Raw genomic sequence first — 20396 nt, forward strand, 5'->3', positions numbered from 1 at the left:
GAGAGAAATGATCCTCAGCCTGATAACACAGCTTGTTTGTCCTCTCACATCCCATCTGTTTACATCCCAGTATTGTATTGCCTTTTTTTTTTCCTTTTGAGTGGACTGGCTGGAAACTATTCAGAATGTCTATATGAGGATGATATAAGGCCTCCTATTTCTTGCAGTAGAGCTACTTGTTGTCTTCTGATCAGGACAGAAAGGGAGGAATCCTAAACTGTTATCCCTTTATTCTATAATGAATATACTATTTTGAAGTTGCAGTGTCAACCTGCAATTTTTCTGGAAACGTATATTAATATTACAGAAACTGCTTCAGCTTAAGAAAGTAAAGCACCTTTAGGTACTTTTACTTCAAAGAGATCATGCAGCTATTTCAACCAAATGTTTAATGATGGCAGGTTTTGTTTTGTCTTTTGCTAGACAGAATGTCCTGTGGAAGCTCTGAACTTTCTCAAATAGATCTGTAATTAATGTGAGCTAGTCTCTTAAAGCAGCTGAAATGAAATTTCACTGTTTGAGATACTTTGATATTTTTCATTTCACATTTGGCAAATTGATAGACTGATTTTGTATTTTTATTTAAGTCTGCGCAAAAATATAGAGTTAAAATTACATTAAAATAATAAAAAGTTCTGATGTCTTGAGTCAAAACGATCAGTTTTGGTAACTACAATTTGTTAGCCTAACTTTTGTCCTAAAGATGGATTATTAGTACTTTTAGTTATGTTTTATCTTGGAGAATCACACACTATGATTGTATATTGTAAGCATCCCAATTTTCTCATGCTGCTGAATCTATTTCCTTGATTTTCTTTGTAAATAATACAATATTATGCTTCTAAGTAACTGTTGCTTTGAAGAGATAAATATAAAGCTATATATGTTTGGATAAAATAAAATCTACTACTAAATCATCTGTATTTTTTATTAGTTTGTAAATGCTAAAACATTACATTTCTGTGTGATACAGAAAATACTTCCGTAACTTTCAGTGCAGCTATTTTGTTTCATTTCTTTCACTTTATACTTTGACTTTTTTCTGTTGCTTATAACCACAGTTTTTGAAGAAAAAGATATTTGATGTATTAATACTTTTACTTTGGAACAAAATGAATAAAAGGTGGATTTCTTTTATTTTAGGCTTGTGGTTTGGTCAAAAACCTTGCCCTCATGACTCACATTACTACAGACATGGAAGACGGACCGATTATTAAATTAGCCAGTAATCTTGGAGTTGAAGATGTCAACTTGCTCTGCGGTGAAGAGCTTTCATATCCAAATGTGTTCCTTGTTTTCCTTAACGGTATGTAACTCTTCAGCAGTCTGACTCTGATTTATTGCTGATTGAAAGTTAGGCTTCAGAAACCCTCCAACAATTTTTTGGAGCGTGGTCAACCACAGATGCTGTTTTCCCTGTGAAGGTAGCTTCATCTGCAAATATTTTGATAGAGCTGGGCAGAGTAAGGCCAGATGATAGCACGTAGCTGTGTGAAGATATCCTTAACGCTCTGACTGCAGATGTGTGCAGCTGGGAAATTGAAGCTTTTTTGAATATCAGTACTGTTTTTAACTAGACTTCCATGAATAGGTAGGAAAAAAATGTACATACCATTACAGGTTTGTTTGTTTGTTTTCCAGTCATTCACTAAGTTGGCTCTTCATAAGGTATACTTTTAAAAGAGCATAATGCTTCTAAACTGGTAATAACTTCAGTTTGTAAGTTTAGAGCTTCATTCACAAAATATATTTCATTTGATTTCAGTCTGTGTATATTTTTGTATCTGTTCGTGAAACTGTGTTTAAAACCAGAAAGTCAACGTAATTGTTTGCAATATTTAGCAATGCTGATCACTTTAAGGGACAACTTGCCTTGCTTTGTGAATGACTAGAAAACATTAGACTTCGGAAAACAAGCTGCACTACTTGTCTTTGTTAGAGGAATGGTTTGGCATATGTGCTTTGCATCTGCACACTTATGTTCCTTTTTAACTGATCTGTCAGTGTTTCTAAATCAGCAGTTACTGTAATATCAGATTTCAAAATAGTGATATTTTAAAAACTACAACTGTGATTTTAAAATAGTCTTTTGCCAACAGCATCCAATTCCAGGGACTCATATTTAGTGTTTGTCACCGTGAATAAGATCTCCATTTACCTTTGAATTAAAGAGCAATTATTCTTCAATCCTGCCTTCTTCCAGTAACATGAAAGCAATGCTTGACCAAACTGCATTCCTTTGCTCTGCTTTTCTGTAGCAGTATGGTAAAGATAAGGTTCAGTGAAACCACATGTACTCTTTCTGTTTCATTTTATGGTCTGAAGGGAAGTGCAGAGCAGAAGTATTGGATTCTTCCTTCACAAGCTCAGTTTGTAGTATGAAGCAAGATCAGTTACATACCCAAATGTAGATGATCTAGTACTAAATGAGGCAAAACTGCTCAATCTACCAGTTTGTTGTTTTAATTCTAGAAAACTCCAGTCATGTGGATGTGACTTGTTTCAGATTTGAGCATATGACCTAAAAGGACAGAAAATTTTTAAAGTACAAATTCTTTAAACTATAAAGACCTTTGTATTGTCTTAGAAACTCTATAAACTATTGAGCTTTGTCTCTCTCTCTCTAAAGACTTCTGTTTAATATGGCACTGCACTTAGTTGTATTTTATATGTTAAGATGACCGTGGTTAGGTGACTCTTTAAAAATGAACTTTACTCTATTTTGTTCATCATGCATCAGAATACTTAAGTATTTTAAATAGGATATATAAAAAGTGACCTGCTATGATAGTAATAGTTCGTTGAGCTAAGTTCCTTAGGGAGAAATTCTGGTGCTCTTGTGAGTGCTCACTAATATCAAAAATATCACATCTTCCTAAAATTTCTGACAAAGCAGCATGGCAGTTCCCTGGTCAGTTCTTGGAAAATTTGGATCCATTCATAGTACAGCTGGACATCCAGGCTTCAGAAATGTTTGCTTGTACACTAACTGGTAAGTAGGCGTATGAGCAAAAACACATTTGAAGAAAGCTGGATGAAGCACACCGTTTGATTTCTGAAGCTATTTGGAGGCAAACAGGTAGCTGACCTGTGAAGCTTAGACAAGTTTTTAAGTTTAGTAAGATTTAAAAAAAAAAAAAAAAAAAAAAAAAAAAAAAGAGTAGTTCTTATCTACAGGGTGAATTTTATTGAATTTTATGACAATACTTAACTATTTGCAAGAAGTAGTAACTACTACTGTGCATGCTAGACATGATTAGAATTTATAAGTAGAGTTTTGGATATGAAAAGAATGGACTGTGAATTTTTTCTCTTTCTGAATAGGTAACATCCTTGGTGTCATACGTGATCATCAAAAACTGGTCAACACGTTTCGAATAATGCGTCGAGCAGGTTATATCAATGAGTTTGTTTCTATCTCTACAAATCTTTCTGACAGATGTGTGTACATTTCCTCTGATGGAGGGAGGTTGTGCAGGTAAACATCTCATCAGAACTATGAATTGAACTTTCTATAAATACTGTTTTAGGAACTGTAAATATGCTGGGCTAAGGCGTTCACAAGTAGAGATTTAAATGCACAATCTGTTTTCAGATTCTGTCAGACTTAAGCATTTCTTTTCTCCTTAAATAACTCTCATTCAAAGTACACTGGTCAGTGAAATATACTATGTAGCAAGTCAATGTAAAAAAAAAAAAAAAATCCAAATAAATTAGTTTAGTCTTTACAAAGAAGTTAGAACAAAATGTTGCTTCCAACTTCTTTAAAAAATAAAAATTAAAAAAAAATGGGGGGGGGGGGGTGAGGGAGGAAGAAGGGTAAATCAGCACAATTGGTAACTGCAGTAATGTCCCATGTCCTTGGAGTTTTTTGTTTGTTGTTTTTTACACTTCTGTAAGATATCACCCTAGAGAAGTGAGAAACAAGCAGCCACTTTGTGTGTGATATCACATTGTGGAGTGAGAAGCTACTCTTTGCCTTTCAGGGCCTTTAGTTCTGGCACAAAGCTTCCTTGTGCATGTACCTGCTTGCTGTAGTAACAAGGAGTCTATCACAGTTTTAGTTTACTTCATTGCTTACCCTTAACTAGGCAGGGTATTCAACATATGCATAGGGCATTCCACCTTAATTCATTAATTGCAATTCAGAGTATGCTGAAGGCTGTTTGACTTACACTGCAGGCTCCAAAATAGTACATGTACAAACCATCAGTTAATCATACCTGGTCAAGACATCCAGTGGTAGGGTCATAATTCAGTAGTAGAAAAATCAGTTTTCCAGTCAGCTAATACCAGCTATTCTGCAAGTTTGGAGATGCAGCAAGTCTTTTGGTTTTGTTTTTTTTTTTGAGAGAGAGAGAAGTGAAATCACATATATTTCCAGGAGTTTACCAAGTTGCTTTGTGACGCCCCCCACCCTGCAATTGTTCAGTTCCCCTATTAACCATTTAAAAGTGCTCATTAGTCTTCAAACAGTTATTTAGACTTCAGAGTGGACTCCACAAGTATCTTGTAGCTATTGCTGCTCTTTATAAGAGCAACTTGTCCAAATAGCAACAGCCCTTGACGTTTCATTCTTGCATGCCATCCTTTGTGTCAGTGTTTCCTTGTGGTAAGGAAGCCTTCAGAGGTCCATGTGCTGTTGAAATTTATGGATTCATCTAATGCAGCCTGTAGTAAATGTCTAAACCCTATATCGTGTAAGTAACAGCAAAATACATTCCTGCATGTGGGCATTTAGGCACAAACTGTTCACTCTGTGTGTGAATTTCCTGAAATATCCGTAGAACTTAATGCTCTTCTTAGCTTTGTAGCATGAGAAGGCTTAAGCCTTTTAAAGTCATCAACAAAATGTGTAGGAGCCTTTTAAAGTCATCAACAAAATGTGTAGGTGAAACTTAGAAGATGTTAGTTTAAAGATTTAGAGAAGAAAAGCAACTTCCTCCTCAAAATTGAAATCAGAATTTTTCTTTTATGCTTTTTGTTACTTGAAAGACAATAGATCAGTTCATGATATATGTATATCAAAACAAGGTTTGAATAATTAATTAAAGTTATGTGGAGGAATCATTAAAAGGTGGATAAATTTTAAAAGTGGTTTATAAAATGTGTGATATGTAGGCAGTGTTCTTACTGTAAGTATAAATTAAGGTACCTAAGTACTTGCTATCAGAATCCCATTTTCCTTTTTTTTTTTTTTTTTTTTTCTTATTAATTGTAGACCCTACATAATTGTGAAGAAGCAAAAACCTGCAGTAACAAACAAGCATATGGAAGAACTGGCTCAGGGTTACAGGTACGCAATTCAAACAGACCTTTTCATCTTCACATCTGTTTGTAAATACTATGTGGAAATTATTCAGCCAGGCAGTCGTTTCATATTTTTGGTTAGCTATGTAGAGGAGAAGTTCACTCTTCTATACTTTTATACATAGAAGTTATACATATTAATCAGTGTATCAGAGATTTTCTGTTCGAAGTTGAATAAAGTCTAGTCTTGCTGTTTTTTTTTAGTGCTATGAAATTTGGTGATGATGTGGAATATACACGTATCTCACAGCCTCACCTTTCCACAAATACAAGTCCCAAGGAGGTTCCCATCCTTCTCATAATTGAAAGTCAAATACTTTAAAGGAATATCAACTTGACCACTCTAAACCTGATGTGTTTAGAATTAGTTCTGAATCTGCTTGAAAATTCTTAGTTTGTATATTCAAATAACAACACTATATTTGCACAAATGCATTTTAATTTAGCTTTTGTAAAAATGTCACAAAAACTTGCTGGATTACACTTAGTTGCCTGGCTTTGTGGTGATCATAGGTACATAAAGGATATTTTACTTTGTTGTTCATTTAAGTATCATCAGCCAGTCAATCTATGTGAAACAGTGAATTGATAAGGAGATTAATTAAAAAATACAACTTTCTTTAAATATGAAAAATGCACAGAATCTTTCATATAAGTGTGTTTCTTTAGTTCACATTCTACATATGACATTCCTTCAATATATGTATTTTGTAGTTCAGTTTTTGCAGAAACATAAGAAAAGACCGCCCTTTCACTGTAATTTTTTAATTTAACTATAGGAATTTTGAAGACTTTTTGCATGAAGGCCTTGTTGAATATTTGGATGTGAATGAAGAAAATGATTGTAACATTGCACTCTATGAACATACAATTAATAAGTAAGTATGCGCTCAGACTAAACACTGGTACAGGAAAAACCTTCAGGGGGCAACTTTTCAAAACACCAGCATATTAATGATGTCACTATTTTCACACCTACACTTGACTCCCTTGCTAATGATTGAAGCTATGCCAGATAAAAGATAAAGAAATCTGTTTACACACATCCTAAATTATCCACAGGAGAGTTACAAAAAGTGGTTTGCGTTTTATTTTCGGGGGAAATGTCTTTCTGCTTCTGACTCTCAATAATAAGAAATACTTAAAGGTGTATCATTTGCTTCTCTGGATGTGGCTTTTTTGTTTTTCTTGTATTCGTGGGGCTGCTCATCATAAGTAATTTTATACATTTTAAATTTAGAGGGAAATGATTTCCCCTTTTAAATTACGTTCTTAGAATGTCATGATTGTCCTTTGGAAAAATTTCTATCTTTATGTGTAGGGGTCCTAGACTACAAACTTACATTAAATGCCTGAGTTGTTGTAATGAGACCTTCCCTTTGACTTTTGAACGTGTGATAGGCCTTGATAAAAATGTCTGTATCATTCTGTTTATTCTTCAGCACCTGTAAACTCATTCCCAGCATGTATTTTTCATTTAGGAAGATTCCCAGATTTTTCTGTTTTGTGCATATATGAAGGAGCTGGTGTTCTGGATTTGTTGTTGTTTTTTTTTTCTTTTCCCTCTAGCTTCTGACTGTGATTAAAGATCCCATGCTAAAGGAAGGATATTTAAGTCCTCCTATCTCCCTACCTTTATTTTAGTATTGCTCTGACTATATCCTGTCAACTGAAGGCTGTGTGTTAGAGGTCAGAATTTACCTCCGTAACACATTTGATAAGTAGATTTATGCAGGAAATGCATTTTCTAAATGTTCTCCTGATCAAGTACTCATGGGAGCTAGTAGAAATGCATCATTGATTTCAGTGGAGCTGGATGAGACCTTCAGTTATCTTTAACCTTTGGCAGATAAAATGAATTAACTCTGCTAATTAAGTTGACTTGTTCCTGCCCAGGCCTTGGAAGACTTTATCACTTTTGCATGCTCTTGTCTGGCTTCTGTATACATGAGCAAATAAGAGCTCACACAACTGCTGTCATTTGTGCTAAAATTAAGCAACTTCCTTAAAGCATCAGAGCTGAAAAATTTAAGTTATTGGATACCTAATGCAGCTAGAAAGATTAATGGGAGCACATCACCTGAAATTACTGTTTACTCAGAAATAGGAGGAGGAGACAGGAGAAAATCCAGTGTGAGGAAGTGACTCCACGATACCTGCTAAAGTTTGGGAGATTCTTGTGTTGTCTGGCAACTTGCTTTGAGTTTAGCTTAAGTGCTTGTGGTTAACAGTGCCATCAGTATCTGAGCTCACACCATAGGAGCATATTGTTCCTTGTGTTTCGTATTAATATTTCCTACACCTTGAGTAGCTGATTTCTGTACCCCCTTCCCCCAGCTGGTCATCTTGCATTTTAAATGGCGCAACCATGTTGGTACAACTTGTTCTGTTAATACAACTGCTACAATCCGCTATTGTGAAGTATCCCATTAACATTCCTGCTTTTGTAATGTAGGCTTCTTTTAGCTACGGTATCCTCTCTTTGCCTTTCCAATCCAATTAAGGGTTTTTTTCTTTGGAGGATTTGACTCTATTTAATGCGTTCAATTTCTTCCTAACCCATTTGTAACTCTTATTTTCAGACTCATAAGGTTGCCTTCCTTTCTTGGTTCCATTTCTGGCAGTGGCATTTTGACTTGCAGAAACTGAACTGCTCTGTAAACTTTGAAGTCCTCTCATTAGCACTGTGAAGTACATCCTAAGATAGTAGGATCTAGCATCTTCTTTTGATGAAATAAGGTTGATCTCCACAGTAAAACATTCGTGTTGTATTTTACTCCATTTGAAAACGTATATGTAATTCCATGCACTGGTACTTTCTGAAGAAATTTGGTAAATTCCCTGTCAGCACATTCTTAAGCCTCTTGGTTTATTGTTTGAGAAGTGTCAATAGTTCTGCGAAATTTTGCAGAATGGGAGACCAGTCCATGCTTCAAGATTATTACTGGCTCCTGAGACCATTTCGGAATTACTTACCTGCAATTGGGATTCTGCCATTTCTGTTTTCTTAAGGCAGGCTCCAATGAACATAGCTGCTTTTTATCAAGTGGAGAAAAACAGTGGCTCTAAGTTCAGTTACAATTAGCTTCATTTCAGAATTTCCTATTTCCTAGTTGCTTATCTTGATTTAAAAAGCAGACCTGCTCCAGCCAAGCTTTATTGTACACTCCATCCTTAGTTATTAGTCACTCCACTTGCATCCCAGTGCACACTATGATTTAATTGTCTGTATTGAGCATGGGCTTTCTCCTCCGAAGCTCCTGCCAGGTAGAATGAATTTTGTTTTCTTATCTCTCAGTCTATTTCTTGTCCATGTCTTTTTATTTCTCATCGGTAGCGCCTTTTAACAACATAATTACTTCCAAAATATTTGCAGAGCTTTTCAAATAGTGATTTATTATGGCATATCTCTCATGGCTTTGGATCTGGTTTGGGCACAGATGTTTTCTCTCTAACTGATACTATATAACTGACTTGGAAAACTAAGACTACACTTTTGTTCTTTTCTAATACCTGAATCTGTCTTGCTCCTCCTCCTTCCATGTCTTCTGTGGGTTTCTAGATCTCTGAGATTGGTAATGATGCAGAATACTCTTGTTACACGAGATGACATTCCTTAAGGCATTTTAGGACTTAGTGTATAAACTGAAATTTTATTGTCTTGCTGAGCTCCTTCAGGTTGTTGTTACCTAGAGGCTTTTTCTCTCCCTGATGGGAAATTTGTTCTCCTTCATTTCTTTTCATGTGGAAACACTTAAAATGAAAACAAAGTATAAAGAGAAAAAAATAGGATAGTGAATCCATGGTTTGAGGTCTTAATGGCTTACATTTTCATGAGTAGAATTGAATGGAAGAATTATGAGATACTGCTAAAATAAATAAATGATAGTTACTGTTTGTTCACAAGCCTGCTATAATTGGTGCTGTTTCTTTTAAGAGATACAACACATTTGGAGATTGAACCTTTCACGCTTCTTGGTGTCTGTGCTGGTCTGATTCCGTATCCTCACCACAACCAGTCCCCAAGGAACACCTACCAGTGTGCTATGGGGAAACAAGCAATGGGTAAGATTTTTTAATTCTGTTTTGGAGTGTTAGATAATTGTTGATGCTATGTTGGGAAAGTAACAAAACAGAGAAATTCTTTCCTAGTTAACATAAAAGCTTTGCCAGGAAGAGAACACCTCTTAGCTTAGATGAAGTAATGAAAAGTTACCTCTAAAATGCTAGGAAAAAAAAATTTAAAAATAAAATTAAAAAAAAAAAAAATTCCTAAATGAAGACCATATCTGCAGGTCCTAATGCTTAAAACTTGGAGAAGATAGGGCACTGTAGCTTTTTTCTTGGTGTTGTTTTCTTGGTTTTCTTCTTTTTTCTTGGTGGTGTTTTGGTTTGTTTGTTTGTTTTATAATCATTGTGACTTTCAAATTTTCAGTATAACTGGAGGATTGGCAGTGTGGTTTTCCTTTCTCTTTATATTCCAGTGTGCTATGGATTTCCAGATAAAAAGAGTAAAAAAGTGTTCTCACAATGAGAGACAGAGTGCAAAGAGAAGAGATTTTTCATTGAATAGTTGAGTAGTTGTCCTTAAAAATAAAAATAAGTTATATTGACTTTACAGAACAGCTTAATTACTTGACCACTTCCCACAGCAGCAGTTTAGGTTTTGGCCTTTTTTTCTTTGTTTTGGATGAAGAAGGCAAGTAGTAATGGCCTCTCAGCAAAATGACTAAAACAAAATTAATTTCTGATCACTTCAATCTTTTTACGAAGTGGTAGCTGGTCATTTAAAAAAAAAAAAAAAAAAAAGCTTTATAAATGTGCTGTGGTGGGTAATTAACACAAAGTAAGTTCTAATCCTTCCTTTGCCACATAGCTAAACTAACATTAAAGCATCAAAATCATACAGCCCATGATCAAGCCAGGGTGAGTCCCAGCAAGGACCTGACCAGCAGTACCTCGGTTCGGACAGCTGTATTCAGACTTGTGCTGTACCTGCTGGTTTTAGGTCTTGTGTTGATGGCTGGCTTGGAAGCTGTGAGTTACAGTAGAAAAAAAAACCTACCACCTCTTTTAGGTTTACTAAATCATTTGGTTTGTGCTGTCTGTCTGAAACTGAAACACTGCACCTTTCGCAAGGCTTCTGCAGCAGAATTAACAGGAAAGTAACTGCCTTGTGCTGAACTGTCATGGTCAGCACATCAAAATAGCAGCAAATAGCAACAGATGCATGTCCCCCCTTTAAATTTAAAAAAAAAAAAAAAAAAAAAGGGGCAATGCAATCTTTCTCCTTACAGTTCTCCCCCATCCCATTATCTTTCCCCCCACCCCCAAGTCTCTATTTTATGACTATTAGTCTCAGAAGGTTTGGTTGGTTACCACACACAGTTAAGCAGGATCAGTGTGTACAGAAAGCCAATTCAGTATCTGTGGAGTTCTTTTGTAGTTTTCTGTGTGAAGGTTTTTTTCCCGTTTTGTTTTGAGTGTCATTTGCAATTCATTGTCTGTGTTTTCTGAGGTTGGTGTATTCAGCTGCTTTGACCCTAGGTCTTGCACATTTAGCTCCTTGGATACAATCCTCTGACGTTCCTGCTGACGCTAGGAACACAAAAGCCATTGAATATCTTGAGCAATAAAAAAAAGCCTTTGTTTCAGTTTGTTATGACAAAACACCTGACTCAAAGAATAAGCAGCTAGATAAAAGTATATTTGAAAAGTTGGCACATGACCTGAGTTATATTTTGCTGTGCCTCAAGTATCTTCAAGCACCTGAACCTTTTTTTTTTTTGTAATAACTGCTATTAAAAAAAATACCCTAAGTGGCCATACGTATGGGCAGAAAAGTTTTTTCTCTACATCTAGAGATCAAACGCGACCTAGAAGATAATCCTGAAACAGGTTACAGATGCTTCTTTCTGATTTTATTTATGAAAGGATGTGACACAGCACTTCCAACGCCAAGCTTTTATGTAACTATTCACACTTCTCTCTTTCTTTTCCCACTCCAAAATTGCAGACCAGCTCCAGGTCCCACATGGCCACGAGGAAAGACTCATGTCCAAGTCCTCAGCTGTCAAAACCCAGGGGCACAGAGCAAGTCCCTGGGCTCTGGCTCAGAGAGGAGGCCCTTGTGCTACTCAGCACTGACCCCCCTCTGACCACCTCACAGGGCAGTGCCCACAGCTTTGGACAGGCTTGGCTTGGTTTTAGTGTTATCAAGTGTAGGGAAAGGTGTGAAAGGACGTATAAATGACGGGTAGCCATCAGGAATTGCCATGAGGTCTAAACCAGTATCCTTGACAAGTGTGAAGCATTAAAATATGAGTGTTTCTGTGGGATAACATTAAGTATTATTGAAAAATAGCTCTCTTTCATGGGCAGAATAGGTCATCTAGTTGGAGGACTGGAGCTATGCTTAGTTTAGTTAAACTAACTGGATTACAGTGAAATGAAATGGAAATGAAATCACTTTGTTTTGGCATAGATAATTGTCCATATTTTGCTGGTTGTACAGGGACTGAAGGAACATTAGGGTTAGGTGGCAAATACAAGAGCAGCTGCAAGGCTCGCAGTTGAAGGCTGACACTTCAAGACAAAAGTAACTGTAGAAGCTTAAAAATCTGAGAAGTATTTAAGACTAAAATACAGGAGTCTGTATTGTTTGAATTCCACGTGTTGCTCCAATAATGTTTAAAATGATCAATGTTGCCTGTGATTAGAGACCTAATTTTAAATGGAGCTTTTCAGTCACATTAACTTTCAGAAATGAGTCAGTTTTACATGCTGTACCTCTGTGGCTGTGAGGTGTTGTACAAGAGCCTGCAAGACATGAAAGCACCCATTTTCCTGCCAGGAACCTGCCACAATGCACAGGCACACGCTCATCTGGGAGAGCGGCTGTGTGGGCACACGAAGCAAGCTGTACGCTGTCATAGCCCAACTGCACGCTGCTCTTTTATCCCAAATGACATAACGCAAGTCTGAGTAAGGAAAGGAGGTTTGGGATGTTCATTTTCACTTCAGCTTCTGAAAGAGCAGGGAATATTTGAGGCAAGGCAGCAGGTGAGCAAGAACATCATTGCAGACATGTCTGTGTTGAAGCAACTTCTCTGATATTAAAAAAAAAAATGTTGCAGGATTACATTCTTTGCTTCTGTGAAATAGCAGAGCTCTTGGTAGACTGCTTTTCCTCGTGATACAGCCAGTTGAATGTGTTAAAATTGAGTTGTGAAGACAAATGTGCCTCGAGGAGCCGAGTGCTGGAGGTGGCTGCTTTCTCACCATCGTGAAAGGCTTCAGCAGTGGGCTGGGAGCTGAAACAAACGTCAAAACAAAACTACTTGGTGCTGGTCTTCACAGCTGGCCCTGGGTGCTTTGTGGCCAGGGCTCAGTTCTGCCTCTCGCCTTTGAAGAGCAGCGTTTGTGCTCTACAACTTGGTCCCTTTTGGGCAGCTCTTCTCTCCCCAGCAGCAGGCGGAGGAGGGCTGGGGCAGAAATGAGCCAGACTTGCCCATCATCTTTTTAACTGACTTCTTAATCTCTCCGTGGTGAAACGAATATTTTGAATGCTGAATGTCCAGATCGATTAACACGTGTAATGGGAAAATCTCGGTGAGCTGAGCTGAGCTGGAGCCCAACTGCAAGGCTCAGGTGCAGCCTTCAAAACCAATGCTCCTTTCTCTGTTGGGTTGGGCTCATATAAAAGGATAAAATGGTAAAAAGTCCATGGTGAAATTGGGGGAAATACAGAAGTATGGCAATTCCTCTCTTGGCATATGCAATAATAGCCCTTTGGGATTGTATCTTAAGTAGATAATTTTGGTATTACATTTCACAACAAAAATTAACGTGGATGTTGGAAGTAATACAACAGAACTGGATAAATGCTTCTGTTCTGGAAACTGCATCAGAATAACGCTGTCCTGTTTATGCTAAGTTGCAGTAGATTGTATTTTTATATGATTGCTTTACACTGAAGAATGATCAAACTATATGTTAGAAGGTAAAAAAAAAAAAAAAAAAATTGGTTAGGAAGTGGGGGAAAAAAAAGGCAAGAATGCACACGTGCGTCCACAATACAGCAAGTGCTGAAAAAAAAAAACAACAAGAAAATGATCTTTGTTGTATCCAGGTCAACCTTGTGTGTGTTATGCTTTAAACGGGGCTAATTACCAATGAAAAAAAATTGTTCTTGCTGTTGTGATAATTTTAAATGTGGGTCATTGTGAGCAGGGTTTGTTATGGTGACGTTTAATTATACTTTACTTTTGCTCGGCTCTTTGGCCGAAGCAAACAAGGGCTCTGTTCTTTCAGAGGGAACACAGAAATAAAGCTGACTTGCCAAAGTGACTTGCTTCATTTCAACACCCACACAGAGGTCTCGTCCCTACACACCAGTCCTCTGAAGAAAGCTGCTCCTTAATTTTGAATAAGCAGATTGCTTTTTTTTTTTTTTTAGACTGTGGTTTGTTAGACCAGACTAGATAAGGCATTATATGAGTAACCATTAAATCCTAGCAATTAGGACAAATGTTGCTGATGTATGCCATGATTTGGGGGTAATTTATTTCATTTCTGCTCTTGAATCATCTTCTAATAAGATTCTTTCCTGGTAGGATATCCACCACTGGTCTATATGTGTACGTTTTCCATCTGATATGCTACAGCATTCAATTATAGAAAAATTACCCAAACAGTTTATTGTCTGTAATATTTGACATATTAGGGACTTCCTCAGATTGCTACAAGGGTATAAAAGCTCAAGTTGTGCTAAGATAAGACACTCTAGATTTCATCCTGTCTTAGCATCCCTAACTATAGCATGTATAAGCATCCTAGAGGAGGTAAATGTTGCAAGCATTTCAAAAGAGTGTGATTTCTCGTAACACCAGCGAGGTGTACCTGTCTAAAACTTTTAAGATAAGCTGCACAGCAGACAGCCTGTCCTGCAAGCATGCAGGTTATACAGTCTAGGTGCAAAGGAAAAGAGTGGTGTAAAACTCTTTTTCATTTGGCAGATTTCACTTGCTGTATGGTGGGAAAAACAGTTAGCTTATCAAAGTACAGTGAAACAGTGCCTTATGCTTAGGCTAGGGGAATATCCGAAGTAAGAGGACCTTCAGGTGTTGGATCTTGTTGGGGGGTGTCTGGGGGAGTCTTCAGTGTTGATCCAGGCCCTACAAGCTTGCTTCTTGTGCACAGACAATACTGCTCTGTGATGAATGTATTTCCTTCTCCAGGTCTTTAGAACTGCCTGTGATGCTGCCAGGTTTTAGATATCTGGTTTTCTAAACGTTTTATCTAAATGCAGGCAGTTGGAAATTGCACGTATGCGTATATAAAACATGAAGCTGCCCTTCCCTGAGAGCAGATTTGTGTTCAGCTGTGTTATATTCTGGCCGTGTGAAGTCTTCATTATAGTCAGGCTGCTTGACCTTTCCTTGATAATAGCCATCCTTTGAAATTGCAGGAGAAATTGGAAAGGCTTTAAAAGACTTACCTCCTAAGCACAAGTACTGCAGAATATTTAGTACTTAAAACTTTAAAACTTTAACTTTTCAGGCTATAATTTCTTAATTGCTTTGAGACGTAGCATAGTCCTGGTACAGCAAACTCTAATAACATACGATTGCCTTAACTTTTGTTCTGCTACACAACAGTTTATGTTTCCCTGCTGGGCGTTAATTATTTTTTCCTCAGATTTCAGAAGACACTTTGGCAGTCTGATGGGACAGGGCCAAAAATTTCGGTCTCAAGCTGGGAGGTCTATACAAAGGACTGAATTCTGAACCGTAAATTTAAAATTAATTTCATGTAGAAAGACAAATATATTGTGGGTGAACTTCTACTGTAGTCTTTCTCGCAATGATGCCTCTAATTTCAGAAAGTAAATCAGTCTTGGCTGCTGCTAACTGTATGCTTTGTTCATGCTTTGTGACGCTCTTAACACAGGCTGCTGTTGAACTAATTATTGCCCAGAAAAAGGAAGCATACGCTATGTGGAAGACGCAGAGCTTGATCCAGAGCTCCTCTCGAACTTAGTGGGAGTCTTTCTGTTGATTCTGATGAAATGTTAAATCAGAACACTGATTGGAACCAGAACACGATTTCACCTCTCATAAAAAGAGCAAACCCTATGATTATTAGGATTGTAACAACAATCTTCATGCTTACACGGTTATTCAGTGTCACGATTAAAAAAAATAATAATCTTATTTCCATTCGGTCATACAGAACACTACTTTGATTTCTTTCCTTGTTCTTTTTGTCTTGATGCTCAGATTTTCCCTAAAAAGAAAATCTTTGTAGAAGCTTACAACAAGAAGCCACTTAGAGCTTTATTTGAATTTAATAATACAAAGTTGTTTCGCGTCAGTCCCTTGTATGAATTTTCCCCCTTTTTTCATGAAGAATTTGTATTATTAGATAAAACTCCTCAGTTTGTGGCTTGGTGCATTTGCACTTTGATACTTTTTTTAGCTAAAATATTTCTAGGAGACTCACTGATATTCAGACTGTTTTTTGTTTTTTGTTTTTTTTTACATACAGGTACAATTGGATACAATCAAAGAAACAGGATAGATACTCTGATGTATCTTCTAGCCTATCCCCAAAAGCCCATGGTAAAAACAAAAACAATTGAACTGATAGACTTTGAGAAATTGCCTGCAGGACAGAATGCCACAGTTGCTGTCATGAGCTACAGTGGTTACGATATTGAAGATGCTCTCGTCTTAAACAAGGCCTCTTTGGACAGAGGTAAGCACCATCAATTCTTTCCTACTTCTCTGCTGTGTGCTCTACTGCGTGCTTTAATCATTTTGTTGTCTCATGGTGTTATCATACAATAAATTTTATTGCTGTTACAAACGGTGCATCTCCAATTAAGAAGTTGAATTCCAAAACTGCTCTGGGTGCTTTTGTTTGTTTTCTGCATGAATAGCGATTGTAATTCCATGGTTGCAACAGTAGGGTGAAGTTGCCAACACGTGAAAAAACTCTTGAGTATGGGTATTAAAAGAACAAATGGCTAGCTTTTGACCTCAAGTCGGAAAGGATAAATGATCCCTTTTTGAAAACGTTTAGCTTACGAAAAATACAAGGTATCGGATAAAATGTTCTGTGGTGCTTGATTTTTAGCTGGTTACCTGAGCCTTTCTTCATTACTAACAGGCGTCTCGTCATTATCATCTGTAATGAAAGCAATAGATGAAACGAGATTTCTGAAAGCGTTCAGGAAAGGAATGGAAGATGTGCTATTGTGTGCCATGGTGATCGTGATGCTCTGAGGGCACAGTAACAGCATTGCTTGTTTTCTGAGGGAAAATAATAGTATTGCCAAAAACAAAATCTTGCAGTATTTATTCAGAGAGAAGTTCAAAACCAAAAAAAAAAATCTGTGCAGTGTATTTTAAGTAAAAGTGCCTAAGCACTGACTGGAAGTAACTAAGTGAAATCCAAGCTTGTGCCGCTCTGGCCTGTGTCACTGCCTCCACAGATCTTCAGCGCTTTATGTAAATGCTGCAGGGGGTTAGAGGAGAGTTGCCTGAAAACTTTAGTGTCTCTCCCTTTCTCTCTCCCTCCCCCTAATAAAATCCCTTGAGAGAACACGTAATGCAGTGAGATCAAATTGGTCGTAGTTTCGGGTGGCCAGAATCAGCTTCTTCCCTGACTTTATTCTCCCCCCCCATTACTCCCTTCCTCCTAGTTGCTAGGCAGCAATACTAGTATTCCTAGACATGTATCTTTGGCATTAATGTCTGCTGCATTTAATTTATGCCTCCTTTTCTGAAAACAACAACAGGCATGATTTAAAACTAAACGTTTTCTTTTCTGGTAGACTGGTAACATTTACAGGGAGAGCTGTGGTGATTGTCAGGACTTACTTGGCGTAATCTAAAGATATAGATGTACTGTATGTGGCCACAATCATCTCTCAAATGAACTAAGATAATGTAGGATCATTAGAAAGCCCTGCTTTTAGTTGCCTGTAATTCTAAATATGATTAAAAGTGTTAAGTATTGTAGCTAGTTGCTGCACCAGGAGAGAAATTTCCAGAGATGCTACTTTTCTGATCTAAACAAACCAACCCTATTTATGTCTAATTATATATATGTATATATGTGTGTGTGTATGAATTATATGTAATTTAGACTTCTTTCAAACAACAACAACAAAAAAAAGTTAGTCACAGAGTGATCATATGAAACCTTCAAGGGGCGCTTTCCTGGTAAGCTAGCCTGCATCAACCACAAATACAAGTGAAAGTTCAGGTTTCTTAGAACCACAGAAAGGAAGAGGTGCTGATCTCATCCTGTTAAAATCTCTTCTATGGTGTGTCTCCCTGTGGACCACCAAAGATAAGAAAAATGATGTGTGCACGTGTTTGCAGACATCAGAAAGGCATCAGTTCAACCTCAGAATTGGACCATAGTCCAGTGTCCTAAAAAAGACAGCATGCACGATGTGTTGTGAGCTACTAGGTATCTTTGTACAATGCTTTGTGTGTTCAAGATGATGAATAATCTGACTATTACAAAAGATGTTATATTCTGTAGCTCGGCAAGTGTTTTAGCATTCTTGCTTCGTTGTGATAACATGCTGTAAAACATTTTTGAATTCCCAGGCAGATGAGTTTGTGTTATATTTTAGGTTTTGGAAGGTGTCTCGTATACAAGAATGCGAAGTGTACACTGAAGCGTTACACGAATCAGACGTTTGATAAAGTCATGGGTCCGATGTTGGACGCAGCTACCCGTAAACCAATCTGGCGCCACGAAATTCTAGATGCGGATGGTATCTGCTCTCCTGGTATGTCAAACTGCATGTTTAGTTGTGGCATGTACAAGATCTGAAGGAGAAATTAACGTTCTGTTAGTGTGTGTTGTGCACCTCATTTTATACTTAGTGTATTATTTTTTTTTGAAGTAGACAACATTTGAATAGAAAATTATAGAAAAACAATAGAAAATCTAAAAATGCTACTTTCTGAAAGCAGCATGACGCCAGTCTTTTGTGGTGTTGTTGCTGTATGAACTTAGTGATTTCCTTACACTATTTAATAATATAACATGGCCTCCTTCCTGGACATGTTCTGTGCAGTTTGTCTTCTAGAATACTTTATTTTAAAGCCTAGAGTGTATTTCTAACATAGGTGGCCAGATATATTTTAAATGGTGTTTTCTTTCCTGTCTGTTGTAGGAGAAAAAGTAGAAAACAAGCAAGTCCTTGTGAACAAGTCTATGCCAACTGTGACTCAGACACCTCTGGAAGGAAGCAGTGTGCCTCAGCAGCCACAGTACAAAGACGTGCCAGTAACGTATGTTGCATCATACCTTTATATTTGGGGAAGGTGGTGTAGAGGAAAGACAGCCCTTTACAAGGAATCGCCCTGATTGTATTTATATGGAATCATTTAGTTGTTTCCCAGGAGAAACCAAGGAAAGAGCGAAGACAGTGGAGCAGGGAGAGGAGTCACATGTGGATGAACCAATGGAGAAACAGGAGGGAAGCAGGATGAGTGGGAGGGCAGAGGACCTGTGTGGTTAGTGAGGGTGTGCATCTCCTCCATATTGGCTCTCACAGAAAATGCCCAGAGCTCAGCCCTTTCTTTGCCAGGCAGTAGGTCGAAAGACGGAGGCCTTCCTATCTCAGAGACTAATGGTCAGCTCGTTTCAGCCACTCCAAGGAAATGTCCTTTTCCAAGTCACCACTGAATGGGACGGGACAGCCAATTAAGGTTTTTCCTGTTGCATCCTGAAAGATTGGGAGAAGGCTTCAGAGGTGTTAGATGAAAACTTGACATTAGATAATCATGAAGGGTTTTTCACTGTTTTGTTGTGAATGTCCCTGGCACTTTACTAAATTACCAGAGGACAAGGCAAGCAATAGGCGCCCAGATCAGAAAGTCAGAAATAGCTTCTCTGTACTTCTCTGCAATTCATAACCAATAGAAAGCTCTAGGTTTACTCGTACAAAATGCTACTAAAGACGTGAGGCATCAATATAATTGTCAAGAGAGAAAAGAAGTAGTCCTGCCTGACAAGGACATGGATCCAGGGCTCTGAGTTTAGGCGTCATAGTTACTGGAACAACAGACAAAATAATCTCCTAAATAAATTATTGAAATCTGATATACTCTCATTCTGCAATATGTAGGCAAAAAAAAAAAAAAAAAGATGCCAAAAAGCTGATACCATTTATTTATTTATTTATTTATAACTTTCCTCCCAAAGTCTCTGTATATTCTACCACATAAAGTCAGGCAATTCCTGCGAAAGGACTCTCTAATCTCACCTCTTTTTGTACCCCATACTGTGTTCTGCCTGTGGTTCATTTCTTCAACTGCATGTGATATTACAGCAGGATATTATGCCTTTATTTCGTTTTTAAATTCTTTCAGTATATTCCTTAGGCTCCCTCCTTCAGCTCTAACTCTCTGGTTCCACGAAAGCTACATTTTAGCCAGAAACTTCGCAATACCTAGGTTTGTAACTTGTGTTTGGCTCATAAATGTAAAACTCATGTTCTGTCTTTTTTCATTAGCTATAAAGGTGCAACTGATTCTTATATTGAAAAAGTAATGATTTCATCAAACGCAGAGGATGCTTTCTTGATCAAAATGTTGTTGAGGCAAACCAGACGTCCAGAAATTGGGGATAAATTTAGCAGTCGTCATGGGCAAAAAGGTAAGCTACATATTTAATAAAAATGAATACATGTTGGCTATTCTTACTATACTTATCATCCTGCATGTTTCCATTTATTAGTTCAGATTTGTTATGATTGACTGCAGCCATCTTGCAAACAAACTGGCCTTCGGTGAGCAGTGTTCTCTTTGTCAAGAGAAATGTAGAAGACAGTGCTTTATGTTAGGAGGAGCTCCCTGCAAGTATTCCCTGCAGCACTGTGTACCCTTGATTTACCACTGATCCTGCTCTAGTCCCAGGCTCATGGTGGCTTTGAGCACGTTGTGTTGATTCACACCGTGTTCTTGGAGCAGAACCAGGGAACTCTATGGGCAAATATGCCCTGGGTCAGGCAGCAGAGAGTTGGTCCTTGCACAAAATCTGTACGAGGAGCTGAA

General features: G+C 37.6%; 1 protein-coding gene across 1 annotated transcript in view; it reads left to right on the plus strand.

The window, feature by feature from the left end:
• POLR3B (RNA polymerase III subunit B) overlaps positions 1-20396 on the plus strand; it is a 71837-nt gene that overhangs the window by 28003 nt on the left and 23438 nt on the right. Inside the window, exons 15-23 of the mRNA XM_082752018.1 lie at positions 1144-1306; positions 3325-3478; positions 5222-5296; positions 6090-6188; positions 9248-9375; positions 15859-16068; positions 17963-18121; positions 18512-18629; positions 19856-19998. Coding sequence (XP_082608144.1) covers positions 1144-1306; positions 3325-3478; positions 5222-5296; positions 6090-6188; positions 9248-9375; positions 15859-16068; positions 17963-18121; positions 18512-18629; positions 19856-19998 — 1249 coding nt within the window. The remainder of the gene's footprint in view (positions 1-1143; positions 1307-3324; positions 3479-5221; positions 5297-6089; positions 6189-9247; positions 9376-15858; positions 16069-17962; positions 18122-18511; positions 18630-19855; positions 19999-20396) is intronic.

The sequence above is a fragment of the Aythya marila genome (genome assembly GCF_965140915.1).
Source record: "Aythya marila genome assembly, chromosome: 1".
Taxonomy (NCBI): Eukaryota; Metazoa; Chordata; class Aves; order Anseriformes; family Anatidae; genus Aythya; species Aythya marila.